Below are 22,314 nucleotides of genomic sequence, written 5' to 3'. Positions count from 1 at the left end.
TTGGAGGGGGGGGGGGGGGGTCTCCGAGCCACAGCAGCTATACCTGTGACCACTTTATCGTGGCCAAGGCTCTTCATTCATTTCAGGACGGGCGGCTCTGGAATAAGTCCCGGTAGGGAGGCGCATTTAGCCCCCCCTCTGCAAACCAGAGATAGAACGTCATCTCAGTCTAATGATAAAATTATATTCCTCAATTCTCCTAAATGTCACTCCAATGAGCTTCCTGGAGAATCCATGTCGCCCAATGTGGATGGCAGCTATTGGTTGACGAACAACAGCGAGCTCGCAAAGGTGTTTTGCTGCTGTTTTTGCACCTCTGTGGACAATCTGTTAATTACTTGAATGATGCTCTGGAAAAAAAAAAACGACGGTACTTGAAGGTAACGTACGGGAAAGTGCTGACACAGGCTGATAAGGTTAATAGCTAGCTTTGAGACCAGCGTTCTCCCTGCCTCATTATCATTCCTCTCTGGTTTTCCTTCAAAGGTGCTGCTTGCATGAGAGCATTTTCTAAATTAAATATTAGTTCACAGCAAATGAGGAGGCAGAGGAGATGAGATGTGTGTGAGCGGCGAGCAAACCGGGGCAGAAGCGATGAGTTCAAGTGTTGAGTTTGCAGATCTCAGCATCCTCTTCTTCACTGATAATTATTGGAACCATTATGGGATGTATTTTTTTCAACTGGAACAAATATTCTATGTTTCTCATTAAAAAGATTTTCTAAAAAAAAAAAAATCCAACCAGGCAGCATCCGATCACTCCGAGATAATCGAATCTGTGATTCAGGATCGTAGAATGGACCGTTGAAGCGGTGCATTCCTCACAGCTCGCCGGTCATGGGTTCAAACCCGCCTGAGGGCTTGAGCTTTTCCTGTATGCAGTGACGTGTCCGTGTGCTCTGCTCAAGTTAGGCTATATAATTTCACAGGTTATGATAAATTTGAAGAGAAAACGTTGCTGCTGTCAGCGCTTTAAAAGAAGCAGACTCTCATCCATCCTCTCTCTCATTAGCGGCCCTCCCCTGCGACTTCAGAGGCTCATTATCGGTGTTGCAGTATTGATTATGGAATTGGTTCAACATTACAGTACATTCCCAGCCCAGAGTCCACGGGCTTCATTATTTTAGCCCGGTGGAGGCGCGATGGGCTCGGCTACTTGGCAGACGCCCAGCAGCTCACGCTTTGGGACTGTCCATAGATTTAGGAAAGGAAAGGAAACTGAATTGGACACAGCAGTACAAGGAAACAGGTAGCAGCCTCAGGATAAAGGTGTTGAAAAATAAATTAAAATAGAATAAAAAATAAGAGCAAATAACTCATTGAGTGCCAGCCAGGATTTGGAGAATCTTCGACCTGATGAAAGAAGCTGAAAGAGTTGAAACCTGAGACGAGCATGAAAAAAGCTCCTGAGGTGCTCTTATGGAGCAAGGATGCAATTGTGTGATTCTGCTTGTGCAATTGGAAACAGCCGAACATATGGTTTCCGATACCTCGGGGGACGAACAGCATGGTGCAGAACATTTGAGCAAGGGTGCCTCGCAACAGGGATCGCCCCCCTCATTAAAGGTCATTAATTCATGTTTTTGCTGTTCCAGTCGTTAAAAGCGAGCCCCGGGGGAAACGGCTTTCGGAGCAGTTACGCAGATGTTGGGCAAAATAAAAGTGTTTCTGGCAAAAACAGAGTCAAGGTCACAAACCGGAGGCTAAATATACAAATGGAAACAAATTCAACACATTATAATATTAGTCAGTCACCTTTTTAAATGTAGTCCGTTAAGGTGCTGTAATTTGACACCTCAAATCCTTTGAAATTAATAAATATTAGCACACTGGGTAAAGAAAAAAAATTAACCTGATGTTGGCACTCAAATTCTGAAGAAAAAAAACATATGATGCGATAAATGCAAAGATACTTCTCTCTGGAGATGACAGGTTAAATATAAGCGGCCTTAGTTTAACTGTGACTCAACAGCTAGTTTAACCTCAAATCACTGGCGTGAATCAGAAAAACAAACTGCATGATTTCAGAACGGAGATGAAGATGATGAGCTGCAGCTCCCAAATAGTTCTCTGCAACCTGGCACCGTGTCTGGCTCTGACCTTATTCGTAAGGCGGCGGCGCTGGTGATTGCACCCTCAGCGTGTGTCGCCCTGCGGCTGTTATTGCCCACATGCCTTCCCGTTATGGCCACAAATTGAATCCTGGACATCTGCAGCTTCCCTCTGATTGAGTTACTTTGCTTATTGCCTCTTATGAGTTTTCCCCTGTCAGATCCCCAGCAGGGGTAACAACTCCGCTGTCGTGCTGTGTGGTGTTTGCGAGGTGGACCGCGTGCGACACCTCGCCGCCGCTGTGTGGCTGCTTTGTGCTGCAGATTATTCCTGCCGCCTGCTCTTATAAAAATGCAACAGGAACTTGTTTTGACAAGAAGCACGTCCTGATTCACGAGCTGGTTCTCCTTCTGCATTCATTGTCCTTGAAACATGCGCTTTATTTTTGTGTAGCCGTGCACGAGGAAGGGCGTTCGGTAGGTGACACATAGACGACGCACACGCATCTGACGGTATCGCATACATAAGTATGGGTTGCCATAGCAACAGTGGGATGAAATGGTGGTGTAGAGATAGCAAAAATATTTGGATTTGAGCGTGCGCCAAGTCTTCTGTTACTTTTATAGTAGCAGATTGGTCATTTCCACTGGATGTAGTGCAGACTGTTTAATGCAGTTTGGATTAGAGCTAAAACACCATTATACACACACACACACACACACAAGGACAGGAGTTATATTTTCTATACACACTAGGAGCTTTCAGCTCATGTGCGTCAGCATCATGTAACCTGGTCCAGGCTTCCAGATACAGTTTTGAGATGTCTCTATGATGTCATCAAACGGCATGAATTTTTAAATATATATTTAAATATATTTTATTGTATTTATTTATTTTTTCTGTGCCTTAATATGCAGAGGTTTGCTGCTAGGAGTGCTTTTCAAGATAAGGTATAGAAAATAATCCTGCAGCTTTTTAGTTAATCTTTTGAATAGATGCTAATCTTTTTTTTTTTTTTACTGCTTGTAGTTTGCAATATAAAAACCACCAGCCTGTCTTTGGGTTTTGAACGCTCAAGAAAGTCATATTTTCCAGACGTACATGCAAATTGTTGCCATGTGACGACTTAATCTCCAAAGAAATGCAGCCGGTGAGCTGAATACCAACACAGACGGGTCTCGGCAGCAGATCTGTGCTAACCCGCAGCTAGCGGTCTGCTGGACTTCATCCTGCTGACATGTATATTATGGACTATTGGTCTGAGGGAAAGAGCGAGCAGCCGACTGTAGATGATCCAAAACACATAATCTGTTTGAATGTATCTGAAGTAATATTAAAACATGAATTATTCAGGACTGCGCCTACAAATAAAGAGCTGGAGTCATAACGCTCACTTAGCCCGGTATGAGCAGCATATTATGGTGTCTAATGCTGGCAAAAGGTAGCATCCTTTGTATTTGATGTTCCGTTGGAGTCAGCGGACTGATTTCAGCACTCTGGGATCCATTGTTTGTGAAACGTCAAGTAAAAAAATGAGCCGAGACATTTTCTTAAATCTAATGCAACGATTTTGGTGCCTGAACATAATGGAGCACGGAAAGCTTCACAGGCGTTGATCTCAATTTTAATGTTGTTACCATGGTGATATGGACACACTTGGGGGTTTGTCCTGTCCTATGAAGTAAAGTTCCAGAACACGGAAAGATACAGAAACGGAACAACGTGGAGACAGATACTTGTAGCGTTTATAATATTTGTAATGTTAAGACTTCTGTTTATTGTATTAAACATAAAGGAATAAAATTAAAAAGCGTCACCATTGTTTTGTTTTTTAACTCAAGCCTTCTTTGATGTTTATGTCTGGACTTAATGGCTCTATCTGAGCCACTCAGAAACTCTGAAGTATCTCAGCTGCCAAAAAATTGCGTTTTGCTCTCCTAATCCCATTCTCTGCTTCTAACACCAACTGTCCTCTTAATCCCCGTCCGTCTACTCTCCACTCTCTGATACTCTGTTAGCGCAACAACTAGTCAACTCTCCCTGCTTGCTGCCAAATCCAGGAATATTCATGAGCTTACTCCAAACCGCTTCGGCCGGTCGGATGAATTGATTATGTGTATTGATTCATCAGTTGGAGTGTTTTTATAATTGTTTTATTGCTTGTTCTGGGTTTTTTTTTATTGCTTGCATCCAAGGAGGTTCTGGTTTTGCCAGCGTTTATTTGTCTGTGTTTTTCTGACTGTTAGCAACATGTCTCAAAAAGCTACAGATGGATTTTGATGACATCTTTTAGGAAATGTTGGAAATGTTACAGGAATAGATGATTAAAGTTTGGTGATGATCCAGAAGAGATTCTGGATCGCATTCAATTTTTCATTAACATTGCAGTAAATAGAGCTTCAAAAGAAGATTCCACCATTTCCCAAAGTGTGTTTTTTGTGAATAACTTCTAAACTCATAATGATATAATTGCGAATCCAACTGCCAAAGGTTTGTTTTCATGGTAAAGGAATTAAAAAATATAGATAAAATGAATGTAGAACAATAATGTTTGGTGTAAATCTTAATATAGGAGGACTGAGGTGCTTGGCGGAGGTCTGCGCTCCCCGAGTTCATCAAATGCAGCATCAGTACACGACCCCATTTCACACACAGCTGGATTTGCTTTTACAAAGTTATGCAAGTTGCAGAAAAACCGACATGATTGCAGATGAGAGAAGACCAGAAGAGCTCAGGTTGAGCTGCAGAGATTATATATATATATATATATATTATATATAATTATCTGTGCTGTCCAAATGTTTGCTCTCGCACAGTTTAAAGCAAATGTCAGAGAGAGAAAGCGTGAAAAGACGAGGCTGCCAACTCGCGTCCACCAGGAGACGCATTTTATGCAAGCTCGTACGTGCCCATGCCAAACGTCTCGCGTGTGTGGAAAACAAATTCAAGCCTGATGATGGCGTGAAATAGCCTCACAGACAGAGCAGCGGCAGACAGCGGTGAGTTATTCTGAGGATAGTGAGAAATATACACAACTGTAGTACGTCGTCTTCATCGTCTCACTCTGCAGGCGGGAGGGACAGTCACTCTTTAATGAGTTCTAGTTTTCAATGGCCTCTTCCCTCTGTCCTCTTGACTCAACAAAATGACTCCACAGACTCTCTGTGCTATCTCTATATGAGCTCCCCTGATAACCTTTGCTTTGCTCTCGCTATATATTATTTTAAATTGAGATATATATGTGGTTTTTTTCATATCAACCATCATTTTTCTTCTGCCGGTGATTATTACACTACAAAAATGGCATTCCAGCAACACGTTTGTGTTTGTCAAAGGACAATAGATCACAGAGGAATAATTGTAAAAGCCAATACAGCCATTCAGCTAAAGATTAAAAGAAGGAAAGCAGTGTGAAAAAATTTTATTGGCCATTTTACCCATTTTTTTATACCGTTTATAATATCAAACAGGAAAGTTTTATCGCTCGATCCATAAAATCCTGACAAAACACATTTTTGTCAGGATTTAAAACACATGATTTAAAACTGAGAGCACCCTTAGTAGAGTTATTATAACCTAGCACGCTGTTGTAATACATTATTTAAGGCTAATTACATGTTAAAAGAATTTCAAATATCCAGAGCATAAAAACAAGGGGATGAAATGCAAAAGAAGCATTGACACATGTAAAAGATGCCATATTACACCTGAGAAGGAAATAATCTGTGCTGCAGATAAGCGTGAAATGCTAATGTTGACTGAACTGCAGTGCGGTGTCGGGACTAAAGTGAGCATGTTTTAAATAGGACAGGATTTAAGCAGCCTAATAAAATAGGAACGGCAAAAACTATTTTCATGGAGGACAAAATAAATCTTGACTTTGTGACGTGAAATGCCAACGAGATGAGATCCGCTGCAGCTTGAGACAGAAGCTGGCTGTTATATGGTCATCGGGTGCGCCCCTGTCATAGCAGGCTGAATGCAGTTTGGGCATTAAAGCCATTATCCCCCCCCCCCCCCCCACTGAAAGACGCCGGCCCTTTCAAAGCCATTGTATGTGGAGGTCGATGGAAGTCGCCCTGTCAATTGTCAGCGCTCTGCTATCGACTGTCTCCCGCTTCTGCTCCACCGGCCCTCCCGCCAGCGCTTCACACCACGCGGCTTCCCGTTTGCTCCATCTTTCCCCGCTTCCCTTTGGTGAAGTGTTTCTCTCTGTCAGTGTCTCTGCCTGCTCCGTCTCTTTCCTTCCTGTGTAGACGATCAGCGGTGAGAACACGTCTCTGACAGCAGCAGGTACGAGGAAGAGTTGCAGTGCAGAAGCAGTAAATCACAGCACAAAGTGACAGGAGGGGTGGGGGGGGGGGGGTGGGGGGGGGGGGGGTTGCACCGCAGCAGCAGGCAGCAAAACACAAGGTTGTTTTCTTTGTACATCCTCCATTGTGCACAAAACAGCCAAACATCTTTTCATTCACCGCTGACTATAATATAAATCAGAAGCTGAAGTTACTTTTGTGACTTTGAATTTGCATTTATATCACATTTTTAATTCTATCACCATATTGGATGTTCTAACTTTACCTCACCGCAAAACAAATCTACCTTCGGGTCCAAATAAAGTAACCTTGAACCTTGAACCTTGAACCTTGATGCAAATGCTGGTCCGGGAGAAGCAGAACTATTATTAAAAAAAACACTTAGATTGTAAACCCACTATGACTGAACTTGATTGGTTCATACCGACACCAATATAATTACACCTCCACCAACTTACGGTTTGATTGTCTGTTATTCCTTTAGATAACTTGAAAACATATTTCATAGCAGTTTGAGTAAGGGTGAATCTTTTGGGCAAGGGAACTCAATATTAAACGTGTAGATGTATCTTGTATTTGAAAGTAGATTCTGAATTACTTTCTAAATGTCCACTTTTACCAGGCGTCCGTGTACTTTCGGCCATTATCTGTAATCTTCCTGGTCATTTATTTCTTATATCATCTTGGTCTGCGATTAAAATTCTGGTGTATTAAATTATCTCAGGCTATCTTTACCTTTTAGTTTTAGCGCACATTCTGACAGGATGGCTTGGATGTGATCTCTCTCTTTCTCGGCCCATGCTGCTGTCCTCGCATAGGTTCTCTGAGTTTAGGCAGGGCAGAGCAGTTTGTCAGCTAGAAGGCTGGAGAAGCTCTTGTTTCGCAGCTTTGGCGGACCCGCACACCTCGGGGCATCCAGGGACGACGGCGTGGCCTCGGTCCGCCGCATCCATCGCACAAAGGAGATGATGCTACAGTCGCATTGCCACGGGTTGTCGTGGAGGCGCAGCTTCTTCAGAGCTGGGAGGAGTCAGAAAGGGAAGAAAGAAAGAAAATCTCACTGAAAATGCTGGTAGCAATAGATGTAGTGCTTTGACAATGGGGCAATAAAAGTGCAAGCTGGTGGCGGTTTTACCAGGCATATGGGCAAACGTGTTTCCATCCACTGTCCTCAGGCGGTTTCTGCTGAGAGCCAACTGAGAAAGCCTGGCCATGTTCCCAAACACATCAGGCGGCAGGTGCTCCAGCTCGTTGTTCCTCAGGTAGAGTTCCTGGTTCAACATTCAACTCATTTATTATTGTGACATTTAGCCAACCAGTGGCAAAAAACGCTCTACTTAAAAAATTCTCGGTGAATATACGAGCTACTGAGTCCCAAAACCGTTTCTGCAAAGGTCACCTAGTTATCTCACTTTGCCCATCTTTAGCTGAGGCTTCACAAGGAGGCTGTTGGTTTTAAACAAAGACAAATACATTGAAAGTATTTGAAGTCTGGTTGTTTTCTCATATGGAAACGTAGTCTCGTCTTTTCGTCTGTCCTTCTAGCGTTTAAACACGAGACGGCGTGTTACCTGCACACTGCCCAGGCCATCCAATGCTGATTGGCTCAGCGTGGACAAAAGGTTGTTGTCCAGAACCAGCATTTCCAGAGAGTGCAGCGGCTTGAAGGCTCCAGCAGGAATGCTCTTCAGACTGGATTGAGCAGAGCGTCAAAATTCCTCATCATTAACAAAACCACGAGTCCTTATCAATCTTTTCTAGAGCAAAAAGTACTTTGTGACACTAGACTTAGCGTAGAGGATTTACTCAGCTTGGGACGGGGTTTGAGCTGCTTCAGCTTTTACCTGTTGTTGTCTAAGTTGAGGAACATGAGCTGTCTTAGTCCCGCAAAGGTCTGAGAAGAAATCTTCTGGATTCGGTTTAGGGAAAGGTCCAGAACTTTAAGGGCGATGAGAGGCTTGAAGACGTTTGATGGGAGCGTCGTCAGAGCGTTGAGGGGCAGGTCTAACTCTGATAGATTCCTCAATCCTGCAAACATTTCAGGTTTGAGGATGCCAATCTGGTTCTGTCCCAGCATGAGGAAGCGAAGGTTCACCAGGTCCTAGAGACACGGGGTTAGTGTTAAAGCATGAACGGGGCCGCTAACTCGGTGCGCTTTGATGTAAATCCTCTGCAGAGTCTTTACCTGCAATCCCCTCGGTGGGAGGGCGGTGATGTGGTTGCCATAGAGATTGAGGAGCTTCAGTTGTTTTGCGCCAGAAAAGGCCCGGGGGTGGACGGACTTGATGGCATTTCGTTCCAGCTTGATGCTCTCAATTTTTGGGATTGACCTCAGAGCATTGGCCTTCAGGTCTGTGATGCCATTCTCTCCTATGCACAGAAGTGAAACGCTGAGGTGTTTACTTACACGAAATGTCAGTCAAGAAGAGCAAAAAAGGGAATCAACTGGAATTGTGTAAGTTTGGATGAAGATGTTTCACCTTCTCATCCAAAAGGCTTCCTCAGTTCTCAAGTAAATGTCGGGGTAATTCAAAATAAAGTGTCTTGAATTTCACCAGAGTCTTAAAGGTTATTCACCGAGTTTGAGGATCCAGGCGTCGGTTGGCAGTTTGGAGGGAATGACCCGGAGCCCTCGCTTTTGGCAGTTGACCTCTGACCTTTCAGGGCGGGATTTCCTGGAGCATTTACAGACGTCTGGACAGCCGTCCACATCCAGCGCCATCCATGAGATCACCAGCATTAACATGCGCTTCATCACTGCTGAAAGATAAACACAAGCAAAATTTAAATCATTTTAATAATTTAAAAAAATAAAAGCAAGCAGAATTAGTAAAAAATAAATAAAATACATTTAAATTTGTATATATTCTTTAAATATTGAAGGTAATTCTTAGAATTCATATATTTAAATTTGTTGCTTACTTGCTGCTAAAATGATTCATTTCTGAATAGGAAGAATTTTCAAATGTAAGTGAACCAACCCATTAACCCAACCCAAAGTCATCCAATATAGCATTTCCGATTTCGTGAATCACTCAAGCAGATATAAAAACACGAGAAAGGCTGTGTGTCTTAAAGTACTTATAGCAAAATATGAATTAATGTTGCAATTTTGAGGCCACTCTGTGAAATAATCTTTCTCAACAGCTCTCACTGCTGCGACGCCCGAAAACCTCTAATACCCGATAATCATTTGAACATGCTCAACTTCAGAGCGCATCCAAATTTGAAGAAAATTAATTTGGAAATCAAACCGTTTTTTCTCCTGCTGGCTTCGACTTACCGAAAGCAGGCTGTCATCACACTTTCTAATCAACTCTTGATTCTCCAGAAGTTTGTCCACTTAAGTTCACCTTTCCCTTTAAAAGTGTCCGTCAGACTTACCTGTAAGAACGAGCTGCCAGTCGCAGAATCCACCTTGTGGCCTGTCTTCCTTTGAAAACTGAGTTTGAGGATTTGAGATCTATTTTATTTTTTTAATATGAGAAGAAGGTCTGCACTCTTCCTTTGTTCTGAAACAGGTAGAGGAAACTGTGCAGCGTCTGCCTGCCTGACACTGAAGCAGCTATCAAGCGCTCGCCATGCAGCACAGTCTGGGAATGCAGCTTCTGCAGACGGTGTGAAACTCCCAGAGCGGCAAACTCTGCAATGTGGCGAAGCCCAGAGAAATGTGGCATCCGTGGATTATATGGCAACAAGCCGTGTGTGTGAAGATTTTCAGAAATGTTTGTCTGAAGTCTAAAATGATTAAAGATGTATTTAATTAGCACACCAACGGGGTGAGAAGCTCGCATCGTATTCACAAGATCAGCCGTCTGACTCGTGCTCTTGTTCTGAAAGTCTCCTACGATTGTTGCGTTTTCCCTGGCAGAGATGCTGTCGGCTCCGTTTTTGTAACATTGAGGATGACATCTCTTCCCTGGTTTTTGGAATCCAGTACCATTTAACAGTCAGACTCTCAGAGAGGACTCAAATTATTCCGAGATCCCCTGCCATCTCTCCTTTTAATACTGTCAACTCTATGAAATTCATTCACAGCACTTTAATCAGGGATGTTCATTACATTTAATTCCCTTTACGTTAAGTTCGCCTCAAGCAGCATAACAGGCTGGCTTTGCGTCCTTTCCCGTGATGTAATATTCATAAACCCTTCGTTATCGCAATTCATCATGTTGGATGCAAAATTTGTCCGCACAGACAAATCCATTAATTAAAAAAACGTTAGGTTAGAGCAACTGTGTCTTCCTCTGTCCAACAAAGCCTGTCCTGTAAAGTGTTAAAACACAAGGGTGAAACGTATCTCTACAAACGGCTCCTTAATGTCCTCCATAGATTATTTCTAGAGAACCACAGATGGTCTTGTTGGTTAAATGTAGTGGGTGGAGCTAAATAAAACTCTTTTTGTCATTGGCGATTATCTTAAGATGCAAAAAAAAATGTTCAAATCACCAAGAAGGCTCAGCGTATCTGGGATAGGCAGACGTGACAGATTCACATATTATGTGATGCCGATCCAGGCGGGTCGGTCTGGTAGTCGCATCGTTCTCCTTGGCAGTCGGTGACATGAGCCGTTCCACAGTGGCAGTGGCTGCATGTGGAAGTGGGTCAGGACAGTAATTCCTTATGAGAGGAGGGAGCAGGGGAGCTGCCAAACATGCCAGTCTCTGTTACACCGCAAAGACAAGATTGGGGATGGCGAGACAAGAGGAGCGAATGAGGCAAGGAGGTGAAAATCGGAGGAAAGTTGAGGAGAAATTGAGGAAACAGTGATGGGGCAGAAGGCTGGAGGGCCGACCAGCTGAGGGGAAGAAGGAGGAAGGATCGTGGGAACACTGGAACTGCAGGGAGAAGCAGAGGAAGAAACTGTGCAAATGACAGATTGGGGGGGGGGGGGAGAATAACATTAGAGGTGGGGAAGAGCACCGAGCAGTGCGGCATGACGCCGGGATTCATTGGGACATGTGCTGGTGGAAAAAAGGTGGCAAATAGACAGCTGTGCTGACTAGACAGATTATTTTATCAGAAGAAGATGAAAGATTCTTTAACAAACCTCGCTAACACACACACACACACACGCCATCTGGTGTCATTAACCATCCTCCACAAAGATAAAGAGAGAAGATGGCAAAACACAGAGAGGTGGGGGGGGGGGGGGGGGGGGGGGTTGACCGCTTGTCCATCGATTGGTTCAGAACAGACTGTTTACTTTTATTTAGCTGTTTTGTAGAAATTAAATCAAAAGGCTCACAGACAAACAAGGCGTCGCTGCAGAATTTTCTCATGTGATATTCTGTGTGAAGACTGAATTTATACTCCCTTTTGGTCATATCGAAGCGGAAGCCATGCGATAGTAAGACGTTTACAATTTGATCCTTGTGCCAACTCATTAGCAAGTTTTATGAAGTCAGTTAATCCATTGTCATCATTGGTGCAGACAGGCGGCTGTTTTTAGCACGGTAATACCTGCAGGAGGCTACAATTCATTCCCACGCTCATGAGTCTTCCCACGTCAGGATTAATCTGCATGCCAGAGATAAATGAACGGACCTTTGTCAGGGTGATGGGAAGGGAAGCACGCATATGAGTAGCCGGTTTCCACACAGAATCTCGTATGTCAACCAAATCACGAGTGGCAGGTTATAAAATGAGTATAAAATGCAAAATGTTACACGTGATTGAATGGGAAAAAACTTAAATTCCTTGGCCACGCAATCAGGAAAGAGGCTTTTAAAGAATTTAGCCTCTCAGGAGAATTTATAGAGACAGACACAAAAGGGAAAAATGAGTTTGCCAAATGCAGGATCAGCGACGGCACAAACTATTACCACGCAGAAAATTAAAAAACCTCAATGAAAGCCCCAATAGGACCTGAGAGACGATGAACTAAAGCGTTCTATGAAAGTCATTAGGATTCACTACTGGTGACGCACAATGTAAAATATATATATTTTTAATGTATTTAAAGACATTCCATCCAGAATAACTCGTATGCAGCATCATTAGCACGGTCAAAAATGACTAGATGATATCTCCACCCGTTACTGTGAGGATCACACACTATATTGAGTCAACTCTGTATACGTGAATGTTCCTCTTATTATCTGGTGTTTGTCTTATTCCAATGTTCCGTAGAGCACAGCAAGTGTTGCTGCAATTATCTGTGCAGAGTCATCAACCCACCCTCGTCTCTCCTCCCACCCGCCGGTGCTTTTACATCAATCCCCCGTTTTTTGTTTTTTTTGGGGGTTTTTTTTAAAAGACATTTCAGAACACAGGATGGAGCTAATGGAGCGGATCATTCCTGCTCGGATACGCATAGTTAACCCGCTAGCAAATAAAAATTCTACTTCCTCTTGGGTAAACAAGCTTTCACCTGCCCCAGAGGAGCTTTTTTAAAAAAAACCATGTTCATTGACAGCAGCTGACCGATTGGTCCGTGCCGTTTCGTGGTGAATCAGTAGCTGATCCAGCGTTTGAAACAGTAGTGGAGCCATGTTGTCGTAGTTGAAGCAACCATTTTTGAAACTATATGTGGATTTGAGGAAGGAAAACAGAATAGCGCCAGCCTTATCCTTTAAGCCCTGGTGAATGACAGAATTCTGGCACCGCTCCGTGTTTATATGTGAAGCATATATATAATTAGATCGTGATCATCTGTCAACTATAACAGATTGTTTGTTTTGAAAAGCATGGCTGAAATGCAGGCTGTTGGTTTAATCCATCTCTAAGTCCCCAGATAGAACAGAAATGAAGTGAGAAAACTAAATTATGGAAGGAAAAGTTGAGCCAGCAGAGAGGAGGAGGAGAGGGGGGGGGCAAACAGGGCTGATGATGACTACTTCTGTCTACCCAGCCATTTGAAGGAAGCGGATGGCTACTCGATTTGTGTGGCAAGTTTCCAAATCAAAGAGTTCGTTAACAATAGACCAATGCCACCGGGTCAAAGCTTATAGTGATCAAATGGCTTCTTCTTTTTTTTTTTATGGAGGAGTCCGTGATTTGTGGCGTCTCCCGAAAGCTTCGATGTCAATAAACTGCTGCTGTAAGAGGGATGGATGCAGCGAGCGCTTATTGATTAGCATTTACACAGTCAATAGCCTGCAAATGGCGACAGCCAGTAATTGCCTGCCTACTGGCGCACTGGAGAACGCGCCTCAATGTTATAAGGGGGCTCGGGTAGGTAAAGAGCCAGCATGGGTTCACTTCCTGTGTCAGAGACGTCATATATTCAGGATCGGCTATGAGTGTAATGGTGTAAGAAACAGGAGCTCGAGGACACCACCATGAAGGGACGCTGTTGATGTGTAGCTGAGAAAAGGTAACAGCCTTCATGTCCTGTCATATCTGGACCGTGACCTGATCTCAGGACGCTGTGGCAAGGTCATGACCCGGAGGGGAGGGAAGTATTTCACGTCAGGAGCAGAAGGCTGAGATTTCTCTTTACTGTGCAGCCGAAGCACAGCGAACAGAAATACCCTCAGAAAGCCGATCAACGCCAGACAGAGGAGACATTGGCCACTTTTCATGATCGTTTATAAAGATAGAAACGCATCAATTGAGTTGATTTAAAATGTCCATAACGAAGGTAAGTGTGGCTTCCAGTTGAAACAAGATGACATTTGCTAATGATGTTTGTTATAAGAAACTTGGATGCTTGTTTCTGCTGCCCCCAAGTGGCCAAAGAAAACAACAACAGCTTTTGAGAAAGTTGTTCAAGAGCTTTTGTTTGACCACCGACTGCCCAAAGATGATTCTTGTTCTTCTTGGGGAAAACTAACAAACTGCCAAAGGTAATGATCTCTTTGACGGATGTTTAAATGTTCCCTTAAAGATATATCTAGTCACTGAATACTCGCCGGACATGATGTTTTCATGCCTTTCTGCCATTTGATGTTCTTATTAAGAAAACAGGGAACATTTGCATTTGTATTTTCAGACTTGAGCAGGTTTCATTTCAGTAGTTATTGTTATTTTCCCTCCAAAAGAGGTCATTCATGTTTAGCATGTTTCAGTTTGTACATCTACTTCCTGACAGATGGAGATGAGACCTTGTTGGAAAGGTTGGGAAAGACAGAAGTTTGGAATTAATTCTACTTTTCCAAACATTGTCCCTCGAACTTTCCCTGTTGGGATAACGGCTCCCGCATTGCCGTTTCATTTCAACACAAGAAACAGCATAACATCGCTCAGCTGATTCTACTTCTGAAACTCTACAAGTTTCCAGAGCCTGCTGTTATAAGAGCCTCTGTGATGAGATGCTTCAGGTGCTAACAACAGCCCCCCCGTGGTTGGGTTCCTATCAGACAGATGCTGCCCCCCCTTTGCTGCCTGAGTCAAATCAACCGTCGTCTACTTTAGAGGGAACTTCGATTGTTGCCTACAGGCTAGCGGCTGATCATACGCTAGAGCCCAATGCTAAGTATCTTTTCACTCATGATGGTGTTAGACAGAGCCTGCAGAGACACCGGTAGACCATAATGAACACACGTCATCGCCATGGTAATGAAAAGCGATGCAGTCTGCATGGTTCTCCAGCACCCCCCACTGACAAATGGTGTGCAGTTCAACTTGGGTTTGGGTTTCGACCTCAAAGTGGACTCCTTCAGGAGTTTTGAGGATAAATTCTACAGTGAGGTATTTCCTTCATTATACATATATACATGCATTTTATTTGTAATATTCACCGCGTGCAAGAGCTTTATACTTTTAAGGAATCGGCTATAGCACTCTGAATTCAGCCGTATCTTCCTCCAATGACAAGAAAGACTGCTTCTCTCCTTCCTACCTTCTGTAGAGGTGAAAGACATAACACTTTTTATTCCAATCTATTTTCAGCCTTGCGTCCTTAGCTGACTCTGATTGGTTCTGCAGGACTTAATATTCAGGACCAGTTTTGCCCTTCGAAAAACACAACCTGTACATGAAAATGTACAAATAATCCACCTTGGGGGCGGTTTGTGATGTCCTTCCAGCAGCGAGGAAAGACACCAAACTTTACTGATTTAAGTAAGGCGTATTTATCTCTGACCTCTGTGAAAATGGAGGGAAATTAAACAGAGAACTTGTCTGCAGATCAACTCAAATTGTTTCTCCTCTTGGATCTTTGTAACCAACGTGTCCAACAATTGCTGTGAAAATACTCGTAGTGGTGACTCCTCACGCTTAGCCTTCAAAAGCCACATTTGACAGCAGGCTGATTGTACCTTCTGTGTGTGTGTATGTGCTTGTACACAGTGTGCTTGTACCTGCATGTGCGATTAAAGCCAGAGAAGCCCTCTGCGCTTCCTGTCTGAGCCGTTGGCCTGCAGCAGCTGTCACCGTGTCCGTCTCTGGCAGCTGTACACACACGCCCGTGATGCCTGCCGGCTCGTCTCGCTGTCAGACAAATGTAGGAGATCGGCTTTTCACTCTGTGCCAATATGCTGATGAGGTTTTGCTCCTTCCCGGGCTGCCAACACACGGGCCGGCGATGCCGATTGGTCGAGAGCGGGGCGAAGTTGGACAGCAGCAGATGCAGGGCTCGTCGCTTCAGCCGCCGGTTTGGAGCAGGATGGCTGCCTGGATGGATGTTAGATTGTCTCGCTGCTGACGGGATTTCAGGAAAACCACTTCACAGATTTTCATGAAATTTGGCAAGTGAGGTTGGATGTGTGTCAGAAATGTTCGTCGATCCCATTAAAGGGTTTTTATTCTAATTTTATTTACCTTTTTGAGGCTTTTTAGCACAATTTCTGTTGACAGTGATTCAGCTTCTTGTAAGCAGCAAGAAGAAACACGTGAAATTCTAAAATATGCAATACAGGGCTGTTTACATTTAAACCACTGGGAGGAAGGGGTGGAGGATGTGCCAAGAAACTATCAAATGTTAGGCTGGATCTGGATTAAGTTGTTTGATCCCGCAGGATAACGTGGACTGTGATTGGCTGCACTCCTGGGATATGCTTTTGTTTCCTCCTTGTTTAGTGTTTGCTTGCTGTGTGCAGGCTGACTGGCTGCATTGCCATGGGAACAAATCTTCCCTTTACCCCAAGCAGCTCCTCTGTCTCCATTCCATTCAATCATAGCTGCCTCAAACTGTCCCATTCATTGGCACAGTTAGAGCCTACTGTAATGAATTTAACCTGCAATCAAGGGGAACGCTACACTGTCTCATATTGTAATCCACATAGCCCAGAGAGAATTGCCATACCTGAAAAGTCTGTTTTTGGCTGTTCCAAGGAGAGTTAATAAAAAATATTTCCGCTGCATAATAAATTGGTTGTTTTATAATGAATATATGATATGGCTAGAAGTAGTAAGGACATTTTAATCGTGGGGATTAATTACCTACTTTTGCAGGATAAAAATACAAATAATTTTGAGCATTTATTCCAAACCTGGGAGCTCAGCAAAGACTTTCCACCTTAAAATGGAACCGTGGCTTCTCAACAATAACTAATGGAAAACAATGATGGGGTAATTTCATCGGGGATGTGGCTTCATTTGTGCGATTGCTCTGAATTCTGATGAAAATGCGACTTTCCTGATGCCTTTAAAAATGCAATTAAGGGTTGTTTGCTTTTTACTTACTTTTTTTTGCTGGCACATCACAACGGCAGAAACGGAAATGTAACAGACAAAATCAGGGATATTTATGCCACCAGATATCTCAAGAAATGGAGACATGATCCAAAGGTTGCTTGGACTTGAAGCTGAAGAGGGATAGAAATAACCAGACCCCAAATAGCACGACCATGTCAATAAATAATTTCCAGTTAAATCAAAATAGAATGTTTCAATAAATAATCATCAGTTAAAAACAAACAAATCACATTTTCTGAGATCGCAGGAGACTGGAACTACTGTAAGACCCAAAATAAGAAGTTCTACGGCCACTAGATGGCGGTACTGCGTGCCAGTCTGACATGTGACGTCATTTACAAGCGACGGTCGAGCCTTCCGAGTCCACCATGGCCGAGTCAGAGTAAGTTTAAGTCAATAATTGAATCTCAATTCATCCGTCCGTTGTTTTGCGTTCAGGTATATCTCCGGGTCGTTTCCGGTGATTATAAATAGTATTTATTGGTTCCAAATATTTATCTAGAGGGTTGATGGGTGGGAAAAGTGGATTTACTGGAGCTGAGCTTTTCACATGCGACAAGAAGGAAGACGAGCAAAGTTCTGTCGCTGGAACTGCCTGTAATTGTAATAGCTGAGCTAAAAGCTGCATAAAGCTAACTAACTGTGTCTGCGTGTTTTCTGTCTGCTCCACGTATTAGAGCGAAGAAAGTCATCAAGCTGGTTCCAGAGTACCTCCTGAAGAGGAGGAAAACGTATCAGGCCGTCAAAGCCACACAAGCTAAGATAGCTCTGCTTGAGAAGAGGAGGGTAGGCCGTGTTTCTCTGAGCCTCCTTTCGTTGTCCAGCTAGCTGCTAATGTTTGGACTGATGCCTTATCTGAGTACTATTTTATTTGAAAGTGCAAACAAGTATAAAGACAGTTTCTGCAACTCCATCCTCAAAATCCTTGCTAATCGGATACATTCTCGCGTGACGTCATTCTTGGCACAAAGTGTTCCTCGGTTGTTTTCCTGCTGCCTTGTCAGGATTTGTCTTCTTTTTTTTTCTTCTTCTTCTTCTTCGTCGTATTCCAGGTTTCTAAAGGTAAGCCTGTGCCGTTCAAGCGCTTGGAGGACTTCCTGAAAGACAGTCACAGGGCGCACCGCGATGAAACTCGCATCCAGAGAGCGAAGCACAGGCCGCCTGCTCCTCTTCCTCCTGCTAAGAACAAGCTAGCCTTCGCCGTGCGCATCAGAGAGTAAGTATTTGGACTCCCCTCTGTGTGTGTGTGATTTGGGACGCGGCACTACGGAACGGGTTTAAGTGACCCGTTCCGTATTCCCCGTGGGGGGCGATCTTATCCAGTCTTTCGTTGTCCCGACCCGTTTGAAACCTCTTCTCTTCTCTTCTCCCGGCAGGATCAAAGGGGTGAGTCCCAAAGTGATGAAGGTCATCCAGATGTTGAGGCTGAGTAAAATCTTCAGCGGAACCTTTGTGGAAATCACACGGGATTCTGTCGACATGATGAAGATCGTCGAGCCTTATGTGGCCTGGGGGTGAGTGCTCAGAGAACGGATAACCCCTGTGTTTACATTTTGGGGGGGGGGTTCCATTTTAAACGCACGCTAATGTTCTCTCCTAGATTCCCTAACCTGAAGTCTGTTCGTGAGCTCATCCTGAAGAGAGGACAGGCCATGAAGAACAAGAGGAGCGTTCCCCTCACGGACAACGCCTTCATCGAGGAACACATGGGTACGTCTCCATAGAAACGCCAATGAAGCCTAATTATGCTCCTCGCTGTGACATTAAGCAACGGGGGGTAAGGATGTTGGCACATCCATGCTGGTTAAGACCTTTATCGACTTGCTTCTAGTGCAAAGGTCGTCCATGCCCCCCACAGTGGGAGGGGCTTGTCTCTCTCTGTCTGGGACTGGGAGACGAGGACAGTAAAAACATGGAACTCTTCATCCTGTTTTCCTCAGACGACATTTTGGTTTCTCCTTTAAACCCACGACGGTACTTTCGGCTTGTCCCGTCGGGCGTCTCCACAGCGAATCAGCCTCTAGCCCTGTCCCCTGGCAGTCCCTATCTCTCCTCCGGACATGTCCAAACCATAGAAGTCTGGTCTCTCTGACCTCGTGTCTAAAACGGTCCCTCTTACTGCCTCGTTTCTCATCCTATCCAACCTGGTCGCTCCCAAGGAGAACCTCCTCCTCTTCCACTCGGAGCTCCGCCTCCTGTCTTTTGTTGACACTTCAGGCGGCTCACCTCCTCCTCCTCCTCCTCCTCCTTGTTTCGCAGGTGCACATGGCATCATCTGTCTGGAAGACCTGATCCACGAAATCTCCTCCGTCGGCGACGGCTTCCAGGCCGCCAACAAATTCCTGGTGCCCTTCAAGCTATCGGTCGCTCGCCACGCTGCCAAGGACAAGGCCGGACTCCTCAAAGACCTGGGGAAGCCCGGGTTCCGCGGCGCAGGCGTCAACGCCATCATCAGGCAGCTGAACTGAAGGAGAGAGGTGTGGGAGACGGGACGCTCAGCAGCGGCTTCACGGGGGGGCGGCAGGATGTTTGTTTTTTGTCAGAGAGCCTCGTGGGTTCCACGTCCCTTTATTTTTGGCCATCACGGGGAGCCGAAGAGGAATCCTTCAACTCCTCGGCGTCGTGTTTGAACAAGCGGCGGACTGAAATGTAAATACCGTGTAAAGAGTTATTATCCGACGTCATGTGGCGTCGGATGAATTACCTCGTATGTGATTGATACTCAAACAGTAGAATTGGATGATCGGGACGGCCTACAGTATCCAACGCGGTGTGAAGAGGAGGAAATCTGTTGGGTTGCTGTTATATACTGTTTAATACTTCAGTTTTTATAATAAAAACAAAAGACTAGTGTAAAAGAGTGTCTCACGAATGTTATCACAGGAGGGAACAAAGCCGGTGTTATTATGTAGATGCTCAGAAAAGAGCAAACGTTCACCTGGGAACGGCTCGTTTTAATGTTAACACGTAGAAGCGTTGAGACTTCAGAGGTAAAACAATCTTTGATCTTTCCCTCAGTCAGAGAGCTCAGGAGAATCCACAAAGGGAATAAACCGGTTGGGGGGGGGCATTCTCCAATGCAGCTGCGCCTTTATGGGTGCGCACTGGGAGAAACGGGGGGGTGGCGTGGCGTCACTTCATGATGAATGCGACGTGCAGGCGTTTGTTTGCGGACGCACCGGAGCCGATTGATGTCAAAATGCGCTCCTGGTCGTCGGCTTTGAAAGGAGAAGGTAAGAAACTGTGTGTGTGTGTGTGTGTGTGCGTGCGTGTGTGAGCGCGTCGACAAGTCGGATCTGCCAAGCCAATCAGGCGCCGTCGCCATGGTAATAGATTGTTCCGATCAATGCGAAGCCATCTCGAGTGAGGCGACGACCGCGTCCAGACGCCCTTCACCTCTAATGTCATTCAGTTAGAGCCACGTGACGTCGCTCGTGACGTCACCTTGGCTTTCAGACGTGTTGAGTGTCAGGTCATTATTTTTTCAGTGTCATTTCCATTTTTGTGCTTCGTAATGAGAAACTTGTGGCCACAAAAACGAAGCAATTTCTTCAGGCTAATTAATTTCAAGCCGTCAAACCACGTGTTGTGTTGTGTTGCCTTCACGGTATCGGAAACGTCACTATTATGGCGACAGTCATGGAAACTCGTGTCTGTAACTGTCTTTTTATATTTCGACTTGAATAAAATCCAAATGCTACGATTTTATAACGAGGGCTAAAGTGAATGAAAGGAATTGTAAGAACACGCGCATGCGTGTGTGACAACGCCACGGTTTGAAGAAACCCGTGAACGATCGTGTCGCCATTTGTCAAATTCAAACGTCTTCCAAATTTACGAGGATCCCCTGAACGCAGCATCCGATAGTAGTGTCGAAGCGAGGAGGCGGCGGTGGAGTGACGATCGTTGGCGCTGTATCGATCGAAGGTAAGACTCTCTCAGCCCACGATTAAATTGCGATTATTTCCTAAATGAAAGGGATGAAATCATCTTCACCTTCAAAGGCTTGTGTCTTCACGCGCGCGCGCGCGCGAGGGCATGAGAGGGTTTAGGCGACAAGAAGACCAATGCGGTTTTGGGAAATGACAGAATTGCGTATTGATCGTGTCCCGCGCCTGCGATCGCCAATGATCGTGTGCAACGGAGCCGCTGTGCAATCTATCGATCTGTTGCGTCACGTGTCACTTGGCGATCGGAAGCCGGTTTAGCTAGCTCGTGGCGTGAGTCGTAATGAATGGGTCGCCGGCGCGTGCGTGCGGACACCGACTAGCCAAATTAGCCACGGTTGTGTTTAAATATTTAAACATTATGGATTTATTTCTAAAATATTCACATTTAGGTTTTGGTTTAACATTCACTAGCTTGTTATTTTTATTTGGTACTAGTATTTACTTCCGGTTCTAAATGAACCCGTCTCCTCTGACGCAGCGCGCGTTAACCCTTTGATCGACCATTTCAAAGGACCTTCGTGGTTTTTGTCTGACATTGTGAAGCAGCAGCAGCAGCTTGTTGAATTGAAGCTAAAGGCCTGTAAACTGTAACAAAATCGGTTTAACCGGCAGAGATGATGCAGATTCAGACATTTATGTGGATTTCATCTGTAGGAAGTCAGAAAAACATAGATCTCCAAAAATCACGTTCCTGCCGAATCGGTTGTAAATGATCAATAAGAGTGTGTAGATCAAAAGAATGTGTAGATCAGTCACTGTGGAGCCGAAACACACGACCACCTGTAGCACATGTATGGACTCTAGCTGCCTGAAATGGTTAAGGTGTTCCTCCTTCCTCCTTTGTGTTGTTGTTTTCCCTTCAGATCAGCAGCAGCAGGTCAAACCGGCCTTTTTGATTATCTGTTACTCTCCTGCAGGCTGTTGGTGACGTGAAGCTTGGTCCCATTGTCCTGTTTATCTGCTGCCGTTTGTCCCAGGAGACGGACGCCGCGCGTGCGCCTAGTTTAGTTAATCGAGTATTACGTCATCTCTTGATTCCCGTCGCTGCTTATCAAACTGATAAGACATCAGTCAGTCATTGAGACCCTGGATTTTGCTTGTCAGTCGGTTTTTTATCTTTCCAACCTGTGAAAACAAACTGTGGATGTCACCGTTTGTACAAGAGAGTTGGCCAGTGCTCAGCAGACGCATTAATGATTACACAAATTATGACCTTTTTAAATCACTGAGGGAAAGAAAGCAGACCCCGGGGGGGGGGGGCTGCAGGGATCAGGTGTACAGTCAGAAAAATAGATGATGCACGAACCATAGAATTAAATGCAATTTTATTCCCTGAAATTTCCAACATGTTTTCATCTTGACAAAACAATAATTGTAGGGAAAAAAAGCCGCTTCTGCTGAATTGCTAATGTGACAATA

At 44.5% G+C, this 22,314-nt stretch overlaps 1 protein-coding gene across 1 annotated transcript; it reads left to right on the top strand.

Moving 5' to 3' along the window:
- Positions 1 to 17,298: 17,298 nt before the first annotated feature.
- Positions 17,299 to 19,790, top strand: LOC137916651 (large ribosomal subunit protein uL30-like). Its single transcript, XM_068759622.1, has 6 exons — positions 17,299 to 17,327; positions 17,623 to 17,731; positions 17,998 to 18,161; positions 18,322 to 18,459; positions 18,546 to 18,655; positions 19,205 to 19,790. The coding sequence occupies exons 1-6, from the start codon at positions 17,314 to 17,316 to the stop codon at positions 19,411 to 19,413; spliced, it is 744 nt and encodes a 247-aa protein (XP_068615723.1). The 5' UTR covers positions 17,299 to 17,313; the 3' UTR covers positions 19,414 to 19,790.
- Positions 19,791 to 22,314: the final 2,524 nt, after the last annotated feature.

The sequence above is a fragment of the Brachionichthys hirsutus genome, unplaced genomic scaffold (assembly GCF_040956055.1).
Source record: "Brachionichthys hirsutus isolate HB-005 unplaced genomic scaffold, CSIRO-AGI_Bhir_v1 contig_396, whole genome shotgun sequence".
Classification (NCBI taxonomy): Eukaryota; Metazoa; Chordata; class Actinopteri; order Lophiiformes; family Brachionichthyidae; genus Brachionichthys; species Brachionichthys hirsutus.
This window is presented reverse-complemented; position numbering and strand designations above follow the sequence as displayed.

What these genes read in the sequence shown, in the direction of transcription:
- LOC137916651 (XM_068759622.1), top strand. An exon ending in CTCTGCTTGAGAAGAGGAGG is followed by an intron (nt 17,732 to 17,997) that starts GTAGGCCGTGTT and finishes GTCGTATTCCAG; the next exon opens with GTTTCTAAAGGTAAGCCTGT. An exon ending in GAGCCTTATGTGGCCTGGGG is followed by an intron (nt 18,460 to 18,545) that starts GTGAGTGCTCAG and finishes GTTCTCTCCTAG; the next exon opens with ATTCCCTAACCTGAAGTCTG.